The sequence below is a fragment of the Pleuronectes platessa genome, chromosome 7, assembly GCF_947347685.1.
Source record: "Pleuronectes platessa chromosome 7, fPlePla1.1, whole genome shotgun sequence".
Classification (NCBI taxonomy): domain Eukaryota; kingdom Metazoa; phylum Chordata; class Actinopteri; order Pleuronectiformes; family Pleuronectidae; genus Pleuronectes; species Pleuronectes platessa.
Window position 1 is genome coordinate 20,215,130 of NC_070632.1, and position 14,640 is coordinate 20,229,769.

At 43.4% G+C, this 14,640-nt stretch overlaps 1 protein-coding gene across 2 annotated transcripts in view; it reads right to left on the reverse strand.

The window, feature by feature from the left end:
* Positions 1-14,640, reverse strand: part of LOC128444686 (transcriptional enhancer factor TEF-3) — a 36,314-nt gene that overhangs the window by 4,107 nt on the left and 17,567 nt on the right. The window contains exons 3-11 of one of the 2 annotated variants that reach the window (XM_053427291.1): positions 11,568-11,632; positions 9,846-9,917; positions 8,073-9,537; positions 7,848-7,982; positions 6,923-6,966; positions 6,570-6,631; positions 6,245-6,375; positions 5,741-5,914; positions 831-971 (exon numbers count right to left, since the gene is read on the reverse strand). In XM_053427291.1, the coding sequence (XP_053283266.1) occupies positions 831-971; positions 5,741-5,914; positions 6,245-6,375; positions 6,570-6,631; positions 6,923-6,966; positions 7,848-7,949 (654 nt within the window). In that variant the 5' untranslated portion in view covers positions 7,950-7,982; positions 8,073-9,537; positions 9,846-9,917; positions 11,568-11,632. The remainder of the gene's footprint in view (positions 1-830; positions 972-5,740; positions 5,915-6,244; positions 6,376-6,569; positions 6,632-6,922; positions 6,967-7,847; positions 7,983-8,072; positions 9,538-9,845; positions 9,918-11,567; positions 11,633-14,640) is intronic. The other variant, XM_053427290.1, reaches the window with a different exon arrangement.

A 14,640-nucleotide genomic window follows, 5' to 3' on the forward strand; every position in this document is an offset into this window, starting at 1 on the left:
CCTTACAAAGTATCAGTGGTAAATGACTGGAATCCATCTCCACCTGTGGCAGTTATTCACTCCTCTGGGAGATAACGTTGAGAAATCTGTGATGCAAAGAATCTGAATTATAGCCAGATGTACTGTAGAGGCTACTGCTTATAATTGTAGGAACTCTACTTTCTCTAAACATGGGGTTTTGTATCAAAATGTGCACGAAGTTAAAATAAATTAAATGAAATAAAAACTAGTGGATGGATTACCATGAAACGTGGTGGAAGGATGTGGAATGGGCCAGGGAAGAACAGGGAACAGTCTGTTCCCTCCTAATTTTTTATTTTTCACTTTCTTTGACATTGTGAAATAAGTTGTTTTTCAAAGCTTTCATTTATTTCTAAAAATTAAATGTGAATCTTAATGAGAAGATTCAGACACATTTAAAGGGTAGGTTTCACTGATTTCGTGCCATCAAAAGAAAAATCTGGATTTAGTGGATTTAAATGTGGTTTAGGGTGTATGCTTTGTTTCAGCCACTGTATGGTAACAAAAGGGGCTCTATAGAAATGTAATTGTAACTTCCACCAATGTGAAAATGAGAAATCCAATGTGTCCTTAGCTAGTTTGTCACAAAACATAGTCAAACAAAGCTAAAAAAAAATCATAGATCTGCCGCTGAATCTGCATCAGCACCAAAGTGGGTTCTTCCCAAGCCCAGTCCCCAACCCTTCACCAAGTCTGGTGGGAATTGATGATGTAATCCTGCGAACGTGTAGACCAAGCATCAAACAAAATGCTCTAGTTAAAGTTCATATATAAAATAAAAGTATTCTTATTGATATCCTCGGTCTTACCTCCACTTTCTCCACCACCTGCTTGCCAAAGGAGCAGACTTTGGTGGATGAGGTGATAACCATGTTCTCAGAGCTCTCGTACTGGCTGGACACGCCATAGAAGAAGCTGCTGTCATCCTGCAGGTTTATACTAAGATCCGCCTGGAGAGGAGACACACACAACACGTCACACACACCTGTCAGTCTGACCTAAAAGGAACCGCGATTAGTCAGGCATCCTGGTGGTGTAGGAGTATGTGTGAGGATTTGCTGCTCTGCTCATTAGGACCTCCTTTAACCTCCTTTAACTCACTGTGTGCTACACTACGCTGAGCGGCCAAAAGGATATACAGTTCCAGATCCGTAATCTATAACAAAATATCTGATCCTACTCTTCTACTCACATATATTGGATTTTAGGATACATGTGTGCGTCTGAAAAAGATACAACACTTAGAGTGTTACAGCTCAACAAAGCTTGAGAGTGACTCTCCGTAAAGCCAAGAGGCATCCAAAGACCAGATCCTTGTTGACCCACTGTAACACTGGCAAATCCAGCCTGGGAATCCCCAAGGTGCTGTGTATCTCTTTGTGTGAGTGTGTGTTTTGTTGAAGGATGATGAAAAAAAAATTGGAGCTTTGTTCTATGGTGCATTCAAGTGACTTGCAACTAGGGTGTAGCACGCCTCTCATGCAACGTCAGCTGGGATTGGGGCCAGCAACCCCCGAAGTCCCTCCAAGGATAAGCAGTTTGAATGGATGGATGGATGGACTAGTGGATAGATGAATAAATGGATAGATGAATGAATGGTAGTTGCACTGGTGGATAGATAGATAAATGGATGGATGGATGGATGAATGAAGGAATGAATAGATGGATTGGGGACGGATGGGTAAATGGATGAATGAACTAATGAATGGATGGATGAATTAATGAATGGATGAATAAATTAATAAACTAATTGATGGACAGATGGATGGATGGACGTTGTGTCAACTGCATTCATTAAATCCAGCGGATTCAAAATCCACTGGACTGGAAATTTTCCAAGATGAAGGTTGTAGCTCGTAGTTGGAGCCAAAGTTACCTATATCAATATTTTACATAAGATATTGAAAAGCTCTAAAGAAAACCCTTTGTGTCCAAGACTAAAGGCGGACAAATCTGAGTATCTCCATCCTCAGCTGGAAGCAGGTTCCTCTACCTCTGATCCTTCCTCTGGTTCAAGTTTGAATTGAGGGTATAAGTATAATCTGATTTTGGATCAGACGGAGATGTCGACTCCTGTGTCAGACAGCTGGGCTGTTTTACCTTTTCCCCTGTCAGGCCCTTGTCTCCTAATGGGCCATTGAGACACCGCTCAGCCTGCTCTCATCTCTTCATCAGCCGTTCATCTTCATCCCAAGCTCATGTAATTCTTCTATTTGTCTTCATCCCTGGGGCCTAGTGACCCTCCCCGAACCGCCATTCCCTGCTTCCCTAACAGCCTGCGAGGGAATTCATCCAATTACAATCATCAGTGTGCAATTGGCTGATTAGATCACACCGGGCAGCCCGGCTGTGTAACAATTTAGCAGAGGCAGCTTAAATCGGATTCCCTCTGCACTTCAAAGGCGTGAGACAATCCGTTAGGACAGGGCCACGGGCGGTGAGGGGGTGAGGAGGAAAGTGGGACGAGGGACAGGGCAGCCAGCGGCCGACAGGGGGGGTTTGCTGGAAATTCAATCTAGTATGCCATAGCTTTGGAAGCTGGCCAGCCGCCTGTCACGGTCACCATGCCAACCTGCGCCTCAGCACACCCCCGAGTGATGACCTGCCACGTGGCTGTGCCACTGGGGCGACATCAAATAGGCTCTTCCTGTCTTTTACAATGGTGTAAATGAGGTTAGTGTATATTCGGATGTGTCGAGGATTTCATTTTGCTTATTTTCATGGCCGAAGGCATCTTTGCTGGGTTTTTTTTCCAGTGTGGCTGTGGAAATCTCCAGTTGTTTTGCAGCATTTCTGTGTGTTGTCACGAATGCCTTGAGAAGTGGAGGACCCCCTTGGGGTAAGGTAAGATGAACAGACTGAGAGGGGACAGTATTATGAGCTTGTTTTCCTCTAATGCGGAGCTGCATATGTCATAACTAGTGACTCCACGAGACTCTGACATGAATCAAGAGAGTATTATTTCAGTGATGAATGACTTGTTGGTTACATGCCACCCGTCGTTTCTTCAGCCATCCCTATCTCTTGTTCACACTGTCCGTGTCCCTATTTCTATCTCCTCATTGCTGTCCTGCTCTCTTTTTCTTTATGATATATGGCAGGACGCCTCGTCCCCTCCTTCCCCTCACCCCAGAATCAAATGCCATGGCTCGACCAGCTGCTCCATCCAAGGACTGTCTGGAAGATTACTTGGAATATAGTGTCACTCACCAATGTCTTTTATCTTTGCACAATAAATAACAGCCAAACATGAGTGAAGAAGAATGCCATGTACACAAAAACCATCTGGTGGCATGCGATCGCACAACAGCACTTTGAAGCTGACACAGTCTTTGGCCCTCAGAACTTCAGCAGTTATATTATAGATCTGCTTTTTAGCAGTGGCCTGAACACAAATAAACTGGATCAGAGAATACTGGTGATCAAGTTTTACCAGCACTGTGAGCCTCCACCTTCATCGTTCAATCTCCAGAAGCAAACCACAGCCGATAAGGGATCCAAACCACTTCTGACAGTTGCCGAAATCTCGGACCTGTGGATGACTGAGTTTTTAGGTGACCCCCATGATGAAAGCAGGGCCTGCTCCCAAACAGGGTGTGTCAGGTGTCGGCTGCTGTGGCAGGTGGGTGCTCATCGCAAATAAATGTCACAGCAGGACAATCATTGTCCATTTTCTCTGGTAACAACAGCTCACCCCTTTGGGTGGATGTCACAGGCCTATGGATGACTCAGTTCAACTGGAACCACCCTGTCAGTGCCTCAGTGCTGGAGACGGGGTTGAAGTGCACAAAGAACATGATAGGCATGATTCTTGTCCTGAGAGAACCTCTCATAAAACAAGACACTCATGAGTGTGAGATGCTGCACACTGTCACACGGCTCATACCCTTTGTGGTTAAAAACATGAAAAAGCTCTTAAGGGTCTCTTGTATGTACAGTATGTAACTTCAGCTGCTACGGGTCACTAAGTGAAAATAATAACAAAAGACCAAGATTGATGACATCTTTAAGCAGAATGGAATTGTGCCACATGATGTTCTCTGGTTGTTGGGACCCCTTTTTGTTTGCTACCGGAAGAGCTTTGGGGACAGAACAAGCAGCAAGGGGCAACGAATAACTGCGATCCACTAAGAGTGACCAATACAAACAGTGGAAGGAAGCCGACTATCTAGCTGGCTAACCGTTTGTTTCTCCATCGTCATATATCGTTTGCCCAGGAAGTTATAGTTACAGAGCCAGAGGTAAAGTCAAATTGACCCAGTTACAAGATGACCAAAGGGAAACGTTTTATTACCTGGAATGAAATTGGGAATTTCTAAGGGTTTGAACATTGTTGGAAACACTTTGGGATCAAGTAAGTACAATAAGTCTACAAAAGACGTGCATTTTGCCCGCCTATACTACATATAATACTATTACTGAAATAGCTATCATTACAGTTGTCATTGCTGCTCCCTTCGTCTGTGTCAGACATTATCTTTTAGATACTCTCTACTTATGTTGGTCACTGTCTCATGAATATTGTAACGTTCTTCTCCTTACACATTATATCTTTAAGTCTCTATTGAATGCCTCAACAAATCAGAGAGGTGAGGTAAGGTTTGGGAGTCAGGTGTTTCTAAGGAACTGTCCTTAAACTCTCTCTACGTCCGCTAGAACACTGAGTGATGTGCTACGGATTTCACTAAGTCACTTTGGCCGTAGATTATGTGACCTCTTCAGAAAATCAAGACATCTCATTCATTTCACATAAGTGTCGAGAGTTGTATAGAATAGGGTCGATCTGTAACTGTGTAGCTGACTTGCATGATACAAATACCAAAGGTCCTGAGGTGTCGGACGGTGGCCAGATCAGACAGATGAACAAAGCAGATGTGCCCAATCCCACCCACATGACAGCCACCTCCATGTCCCCTTCCCTCTCTTTCTCTCTCTCTCTCCCTACAAAGGTCTGTTTTTGGTGTCAACTATCTGTCTGCATATTAGGTGGTCTCTGCCATCAAGCTTCATTCTCTCATCTCTCCGTGTGTGTTACGGGGATGTGTGTCTTTGTGTGTGTGTGTGTGTGTGTTCTTTGGGTTGGGTGGGTGGCTTATCTATAAATAAGTATACTGAGGGGAGGGGGGCATGAGAGTTGGACTCAGTCTAATAGTGCAGGGACAGGTGTCTAGGCTCACATTTCCCAAGTGAAAGATCAGGCCTGCCACTCTCCCCAAGGCTGCTGTTACACACAGTCACATACACACGCACACACACACACGCGCGCACACGCACACGCACACGCACACGCACACACACACACACACACACACGCACACACACACACACACACACACACACATATAAACCACCAATCGGGTTAAGGGAGTGATGACTCTCCATTCATTCTGGGCCTGAATCACACTTAAGTTTGTTGAACTGTAGAGCTTAAGCCATCTCGACACCGTTAACCCTGTTTGGCCATTAACAGCCAACAGGTGCTACAAAACATTAACAAGAGCCTTCACTGTACTCTCACTTCACCTTCATGGCTTGGAGAGGATTATATGCTCTGATGGTGTATGTAACATGCACCAGGCTAAACTTTACACTAAAAATAGGTTTGAAGTTAAACAAATTATTGTATTGTGGAAATTGGTTGAAGGGAGAAATTATTATCATTATTGTTATTATTTCCAATTTAATATGGACTTCTCCAAAAAGATGCCAAATGTTTTACCCAGAACTTGACGAGAAAGAAAGCGTTGTGTGGCCCTTTGTCAAACAGGTCCTTCAGGCCTCCTTTCTTCTCGGGAAACTTGTCGAAGATCTGCCGGATGTCCACTGACTCCAGATAAGAGTCGCTGTAGCTTGGGTTGGACTGGCCGATGTGCACAAACAGGTGCTTGTTGAACTGGAAAGACAAATGTGAATATCTGGAAATGAGCCGAGCCAAAAAATGTCAAATGTCCGGTTTACTATATCAACAATAATGCCAAGTGCAGTGTGCAATCGAGGATATGTGTTGCAATGGGCCTGCTTTTCCTATCCATTCATGAACATGTGACTTCCTGTTTTGTGTATTCATGTGCCGTCTATAACGCTGTTTCAATGAAATCTATCCAAGATAAAAAATTATTTATCAAATAATTTTTTGAATAATTTAAAGGTAAAGTAAGTGAAATAAAAGTTATTTGTGGAGTGGTAAAACAACTTTTGGAGTTTCTCAGTCTTGTCTACTCACAGTCTCTGGGTCCTGAGGTTGTTCCAGGAAGGCAGAGAACTCCAGCATCCGCAGCTTAGAGCTGGCAATACATCTACCCTGCCAAGGAGGGGCACTGGGAGACATGGAGAGCCCCGCTGTGCTTTCATAACCTGCAACATAACCAGAGGGCAGTGACTGTGTAAATGTGTGGTTCCACTGTGATGGAGAAAAACTTGAAAATGCAGTGATATTGCAGCTATTCTTCTGAGCTCTGAGGGAGCTCTTCCTCACGCATCGTCTCATCACTTTGGCCGGCATGACAGCCTTCTGTCAACACAGCTGGGGAGGGAGGGAGAACACCCACCTGTTATGGGGGCCGGGCCGGACGCTTGCATGGCGTAACTCTGCTGGGAGAAGGGCTTAATGCTGGGGAGACGAGACAGACGAGAGGGAGACGCATGTTATGCACTGTCTCACCCTCATGATCCCATCTCACGTACTAATTGGACTGCTTGACCTCTAAAGATGCAGCGGGCAGAGAGGTATGCTGGGAGTCAGACAGCTGAAGACTTTTCTTTATAATTGCACTGACATGTTGTAATTTGCTCTGAGATTCATTTCCTGAGTGAAACATATCTAATGGATATTAAGCTGATCACATGAAAAGTGACTGATGGATACTGCAACAGGTCAGAGGACGAAAGAATGTCTACTCACTCTTCATGGCCGCCTGGCTGTCCTGGAAGTGCCCCGTGCCAAAACTGGAGGGAAATCAAATCAAGTGCAAATATGTTTACTCATTTAACAGTTGAGCTATAGTTTATATTAAGAGCATTTAAAAATAAATAGAAAATGGATTGCATTTAAAAAACTCTGCTCTAGTCTTAATGACCACCCAAAAAATTTACAGTACAAGTTTCATTCACCCATTCGCGTGCACACACACTTGCAGCGTACTACTGTTTTCATTTCAGAGCAGCTGCCATGGGCAATTTTAGGATTCAATATCTTGCCCAAAGACACTTCGGCCTGTGGACTGGAAGAGCCGGGGATTGAACCATTGACCTTCTCGTTAGTGACCTTTAAACTGAGGTATAAAGCTTAGAAGTATAACTTAAATGAATTGCGCTTAAATGTTTCAAAGGGCTGAAATTGTGTTTAGTATTTAAATGCACCTCACAGAAGTTGTTCAGGGTTCAACTCATTTGTGGCCAAACCCCAAGGTCTTTACTTTCAATAGTGTCATCAACAGGATAACATTTTTAAAAAGGAAGAAAAGGTCAAATTCCTCAACTAATGGAGGCAACTCTGTTGGCCCACACAGGTCAAATCTGCTGGACGTTGAGACAGATGATCAGAACATAATATTACAATGACATTAAAATAAATATGATTGGTGTCACATCTGTAAAAATCTAGAAAAACTGAATGTATGAAGAGGGATAGGGGTCATGAGATTAAACAAACATCCAGGGAAATTATGTATCAGTATAAAGGGTGATGGGAAAATTCTGCTATGTGGCATTGAAACCCAACATTTTTTAATGGACACGAAAAGTTGTTTTATATAAATGTGGCCAGTGCTCAGCATTTCAGTTTAACCTGAATAATGTGTTGGAGGGGACACTGGTTAGGGACTCACCCCACCGGTTGTCGGATACGGTGGCCTTGCCAGGCCTTGGAGAGCCATCTTGTTCTGGAAGGCCGTGGGTGAGAGGATCTGGGCTGAGGACATGGTGGCCATACTCTGCAGGGCCTTGTCTTTGGCGGCCTGGTCCTGTGGAGAGCGACAAGACAGCGAGAGTGAGAGAAACAGACGATTGTGCAAAGAGAACAGTCATCAGACTCCGATAGCGCCCCACTTTACCAGCAACGCAAGCCGAGCCCTAAAAGGGGAAACGGAGGGCTGAGGCCAGCTTGCATCATCGGTGAATCCCTGCCAAGCAGAGAGATGGAGAGAAGGTGATATTACAGTCAAGGGCCTTTGGGTCAAGAGTTAAGTTTATTGCTTTGGCACTGGCAAGCCTGTGATGACAACTAGCTTCTGTTGTAGGTCCAATCGGAAGACGAGGCAGGCAACAGTGGTGATATGTTAATATGCTCATCATTATCGAAGCTGTGCAATGACAATGCCATCGGAAATAGTTGAAAACAGGTGAGTGCTAGAAAACTGTTGCTCTTGTGCCGTGCGGTAAAGTGATACAGCTCTTGTTTTCGAATCCACTCCTTCAGCAGTTTCCAAACCACAGAGGACAACAAACACTTGCCGCCCTAATGGGCAAGGCCACAGAGAGCATTCTTCTTCCAAGAACTGGCTAACACAAGGGCATAGCTGAAATATGGGGGGTACATGTGGCAGGGATCTCAGTTACACCAAAGATGTATTTAAAAAAAGCCCGTGACAGGGGGCAAACCCTGTGACCAATGCAGGCCTCTGCCAGCTGAACCCTCCTGGCCACCGTCCAAGGTGAGGGAGAGTCCTGTTGTGTGCGGGTATGCGGATGAGCAATGTAAACTGAGAAAGTACTGGGGGGAAGGGGATGTGTAAGCTCTCAGCGTACTACACGGGAAAAACTTTTATTGCTTTACTTACCATACATGTAATATCTGGAAGGAATAATGCAGGGATTAATTTGTTCCCTGACAATTGTGTTTGGTTGGTCTTGTTCGTGATTGTGCACAGTAAGCCCCGGGCTGCCGGAGCAATGTTCACATTTCATCATAATGTATAAGCATGCCATTTACAACTAGCGTCAATTAGAGATTGCAATTAAAACAGCCAGTGGCTTGTGCCTTTGTGTTAACGGAATGTGAATCCATGGCAGAGCAGGGGCCATGGATGTTGAAATACCTTTAACAAAACACCAAATTTCAATATGAGAGGAGATAATATAGAGTTAGAATGTTTTCAACATTCCGGCTGCTCAACTGGATTAAAGCCATGATAATAATAAACATTCAAATGCAGGCAACATGGTTTGATTATGATCTATAACCCTGAAAGATGAAACATACTAATCACACTTATTGACAAGGACTTTCTTTATCAGCTTACAATCACAGATAAAAAACTATGTTACCCTGTCCATGGAGAAGTATTCATGTTATTCAGATTTGTTTACCTCCGCCAAGGCTTATCCTTTCATCTGCATTTGTTTGTCTGACTTTTGTTAAGCAAGGTTACACAAACATTTTTTTTCAATTAATTCATTCTTTATTTGTAAAGAGAGAATGTACATTAATCAACATTCATACAAATGTAAAGGCCACCAAGTTAGCTGACAGGCTAATTTTCATCAGCAGTTCCATTGCCCCAGATGTTGGTAGGAATCCTGTAGTGATAAAAAATAGTGCAATAATAATACAACAATACAAATCAACTGATTTCCAGAAATATGGTGGAGGGGCATAGCTATGAATAAGAAGAAATACATCATATTTTAGAGCGAAAATGTTTTTTGTGCTTTCTTTAATATAGCGAGATAGGGGCTTAACCTTGGCGGAGGCATACACTCTATAAAAGCCCCTCTAGTTAACAAAGTGATGACTTGATTTTATCCCTTCTTCATTTCCCTCCAATCATTGACATCTTCCAAAGCATTCACTTCATATAGAAAAAGCAAAAAGAAGTTTGACTCACGTAGCGTACCTTCAGCTTCACCTGGATCTCTCTGGCCTTCCGTCGGGCCAGGACTTGGATGTGACTGGACACCTGGAAGTAAGGTTAGACAACACGACAGAGTTAAACATTGAATCTAAGCGGCTTTTTTTTGGTGAGCACCATTACCCCACTGCAAAAATGCTACAAGTTCAAAACTAACCTCCTCTAGCTGTGGGGCTTAAACCCTGTGGGTTTGCATGGATTTCCTCCAGGTGTTTCTGTTTCCATGTCCAGTCTTAAACATGTATTTAAGACTCTAAACTGACCAGTGGGAATATGTTTGTGTGAGACAGCTTGACCACGGCGTCACCAAGGCCCATTGGGATCCATTGTAGCCCCCAGTGACTGCTCAAGTTGAGGTGCATGGTCTGGTTAGCTGGTTTTAATCTAATATATTTATTTTTATTCCTTTTAATATTATTTATTCCTTTTATTGTATTTTGTGTCTAATTATTTTATTGGCAGAATTATTATTTGATTTAATGATATTGGATTCCTACTTGGTTTTGTGGTAGCTCATACTTTGTGCATCACATTGCTTCCATCTCAAATGAAATATGCTATATAAATAAGTCTCTGCTTGCTTGTGGATAAACGCACATATACAGTTTATACTATATTCACATGACTTCATATACCTAAACAAATTCTGAAAAAACAGGAATCACTTTGAGGAATAACCGTCTTTCTTTGGGGATTGATGCGATCATTTAGACATAATGAGCTATACCACTGATACACTGATCTGAGAAACAACTCTAACTTCAAATTTATTATTATTTACTCATTATAAAAGGTAAAGACTTCCAAGTCATATTTACATTTTTGAATGTACGAAAAATCCTTGCACACACCTCCTGTCTCTATCAGGGTGGCTGTAGCTCGGGAGGTACAGCAGGTCGTCCACTAACCAGAAGCTCATTCCACGAGGAATGTAGAATTGCCAAAGTTTTCTTGGGCAAGATACTGAACCCCGAATGTCTCCTGACAGCTGTGCCGGCAGTGTGTGAGTGATCCGTGAAACAGAAAGAGCTGCAGATAGTTGCACTGTTTGAATGTGTGTGTGTGACTGGCTGAATGGCTGAACTGAACTGTAAAGTGCCCTGACAGGTCAAGACTAGAAAAAGCTCTATATGAATACAGACGATTCACCACATCACAGCACAATAGTGTTGAACACTCTGAAGAAGCTGCACTGTCAGTCCACTCCTGTTGGTGTCTCTTGTGTTGCTGACCTGTCCCACCACCCTGATCTGACCCGTGACTGCCCCCCCACTTCTCATTTCGTTTTATTTCCCAAACGGAATCTGCCGGATCACTTAACGCGGACACTTTCTCTCCACATCAATCATTGCCCCATACATCACTCCATCTCGGGTACCATAGGGAGGCTAGAGTTCCAAATCCCCTGGGCGTCCCACCTCGGTCTCCCATCCAGATCCCCGTATTCCCCAGCTTCACCTTCTAACAAGCACCAGATCCATGAGGTGGCGAAGAAATAACACCGACACTCGATCCTATAGCATCTGTGCATTTGGCCCCGGCCCTAAATCAATCGTCATCCCCAGGCCTCCGAGCCGAGGGGGAGTGAGAAGTGACAGGCGCTGCGCAGGGTGCTGGGGCATCACTCAGCAGGGTAGAGCTTCATGGAGGAGTTCAAAAATAGAGGCTGATTCAGACGGTGGCTTGCAGAGAACTCACCTGCTTCCTGGTCCTCGTCTTCCCCGTACGGAGTTTGATGTAGCGTGCAATCAGCTCATTTCGTCCTGTAAGAGTCAAGAACAAAAGCAAACTTTACTCGCTGGACCTTCACTCACGTTGGAGTTTTAAGACACTTTCAAACTCAAAATATTTATTTTCCTTCAGATTTGACTGAGAGGCACAATATTATTCATAAATCAAATTTTAAGAAATACAGCACAACATACAATCCTGTTGTGTACAATTGTCCTATTTCAAACAGGTGTTTACGTTTTATAAGTTACTACCATATTAAATTTTCTTGTGTGAAGTATTTTTAATTAACATAAGTATATGTGCTGTTTTTACTTTAGCGATAGTATCCTCGAGCTGAGAGTGTCGGGGGGTTAATGAGGAGCATGTTCTAAGTGTGGACCAATTAAAATGTTTACCAAAGATAATTATTGAGTTAGTGATCCTGCACCTCACGCTGGGCCAAACCATAAAGCACGACACTGAGGAATGAGGAAATGTATATGCGCTGTATATTTCTGTGCCCATATTTGTGAAAAATTATTGTGCGCTGAGGTCACTTAAGTCACTGTATAATTAGCTAAATCAACTTCTCAAAATATGCCTGTGTGTGTACTTGCTTGCATGCACGTATAGATGCACGTGCAAACGAATGTACCAAATGTCAGGAGTCCAGGCTGTCAAGTGTGTCACCGCAGAAAACTACGAGTATAAGTATATCACCAAGTTTATGCATCTGTGTTTAAGAGTGTACATCAGTCACTGTACACTGAGCATGTGTGTGTGTGTGTGTGTGTGTGTGTGTGTGTGTGTGTGTGTGTGTGTGTGTGTGTGTGTGTCTGCTGCCACCGCTGACAGACAGGTCACATTGGCAGAGCAGGTGGAGGCTGCAGCCATGCGATCCTCAGACCGGACTCAGGACAGACACGGCCAGTGACCAAAGGGGGCCCAGTCTGCTGAGGCTGCCAGGCAGCTGGTGTGTGTGTCAATGTTTATGGAATATGCCTTTACGCCCACAGTAAATCTTGGGCTTGTTCCCTCCCTCCGAGCACAGTCTCCGGTTACAGGGGAGGGCAACGGTCATGTGGCTTCTTTCACCCTCTTTCCAAAAAGATAAACCTCTAGTTTAAAGGCTAAACTGGATAACACACAAATAGGCATGTACAGACAACTATACGTATAAGGTTTCTGAGGTGCAATCCAGGAGGATGTGACTTCCATATTTTGAATATAAAAATAAAATGAATATAGGCCAGGGACAACAAGGCTTCCCCTTAGCATCAGTCCTTGGTCAAGGAAGTACCATTCAGAGTATATTGGCTAATCTGGGTCCCATATAATCCATATTATTCCATATAGAATAGATTACACCAATTTCCCTCCAATACCATTGTGACCAATACTCCATGGGTAGGAGGTTGAAAATCATTTATTTGGAGATCCGTTTTAGTAGATTGCTATTAGGTGCAGCATGGGTCAATATAATGTACGGTTCTAGAAGTGTATTTTATTTTTTCGATTGAATATATTTGAAGGACCTTTTCTGGTCAAACAAAATAAACTGTTTAAATAAACCATGTTGTTCTCAGCAGACATGGAATGGGCAGAATGTCTCTGAAATTTGTGACACAATAAACCTAACACAGTAATATTGGAAATGATTCATTAAAAATAAAATGAAATGAATTGTTAATGGCAGCCATATACTTGAGATCAGCACATTCACGAAGAGGAAATGAGAGAAGGGAAGACGGACGAGTTCTGTTCCAGAGTGAATGACACGCTCACACACACATGAGTTTACAAGACTTTGCACCAGCTCTTAAACACGATCATTTTTCCCTTGGCACCACGTCCCCATGTGAATTAACACACAGATCAGTCACAACACACAAGTGACACAAACCCGTCACATTTTCCCCTCACATAGTGACACTTGGGTCAGACCTCACAGCGCTTCACAAACCGGCCAATCAACTGACCCCGAAGGATGAAGAGTGGAAAGCTGACACCCGGCTCAACCGCTATCGGGAATTTCGTCAGCCAATAAAAGTGATCCGATTTTGCGCGGAACGCAATGCACCGTTTCATCGCTGTGGTCATGTGATCTGATCATCCTGTGCCTTTCAGTTATGAAGGAGGTTTAATGCGTTTTAAAGCCTCTGTGCTGTATTGCCAAATTCCTTTAAAAAAAACTATTTGCAGTTTTAGGTATTCAAACTGAAAAAACGTTCAACCTTTGTGTTGGGAACAACCTTCTGTCGTGAAACTACAGGTTTGTTATCTGATTGTAATTATATATTTTGGATGACTTTGTAATTATTAGATAAGATTGTGTTGTTGTATTTAGGATTGAGTGTTATTAAATAGCACACAACAACACAGTGTAGTTAGACAGGAAAGGGCTCAAGCAGTCAGACGATCAACCAGGAACTAAAGGAGGCAACAGTTTAGACATATTGTGGAAAACAATTTTATTCTGAGGCAAATCCCAAAGTTGTCTTGTACATTAGTTTGTAAAACCATGTGTTTTTTAATTACATCGTTTACATTCACGTGTTCCTTTCTGTGTCTGACACTGACGACCAGACTTCACGAGCAGCAAAAGTTTTTAGAAAGGTGGTAACGACATCTCCTGCAAAATCCCCCCAGCCTTAAAAGACTGCATGTGAACTCAGCTGCATGGGTCGACATGGGAATCCACTATTCTACAGCTCAAAAAGTGTGAACCAGAGAATGAATCAGTCAAAAGAGGAAAAAGTGGTCGACATTAGTCCTTGTAAAGCTCCAGATTCCTGAAAAACACACACACGCATGTGCATGCACACGCACTCAAATGCACACACACACACACACACACACACCTACACAAAGGCACACACACACCAATTGCCCAGCCGCAGAACTGCCTTTGTGTGAAGCTTTTGTGGACTAAACCCTTCTCTCAAATACTGTCTAGTCCCAATACACAAAGTCGCACACAGAGATAAAGACATAAAATCCCACACAGACCCACACACACGCACACCCCCCCCCCCCCCCCCCCCCCCCCCCCCCACAC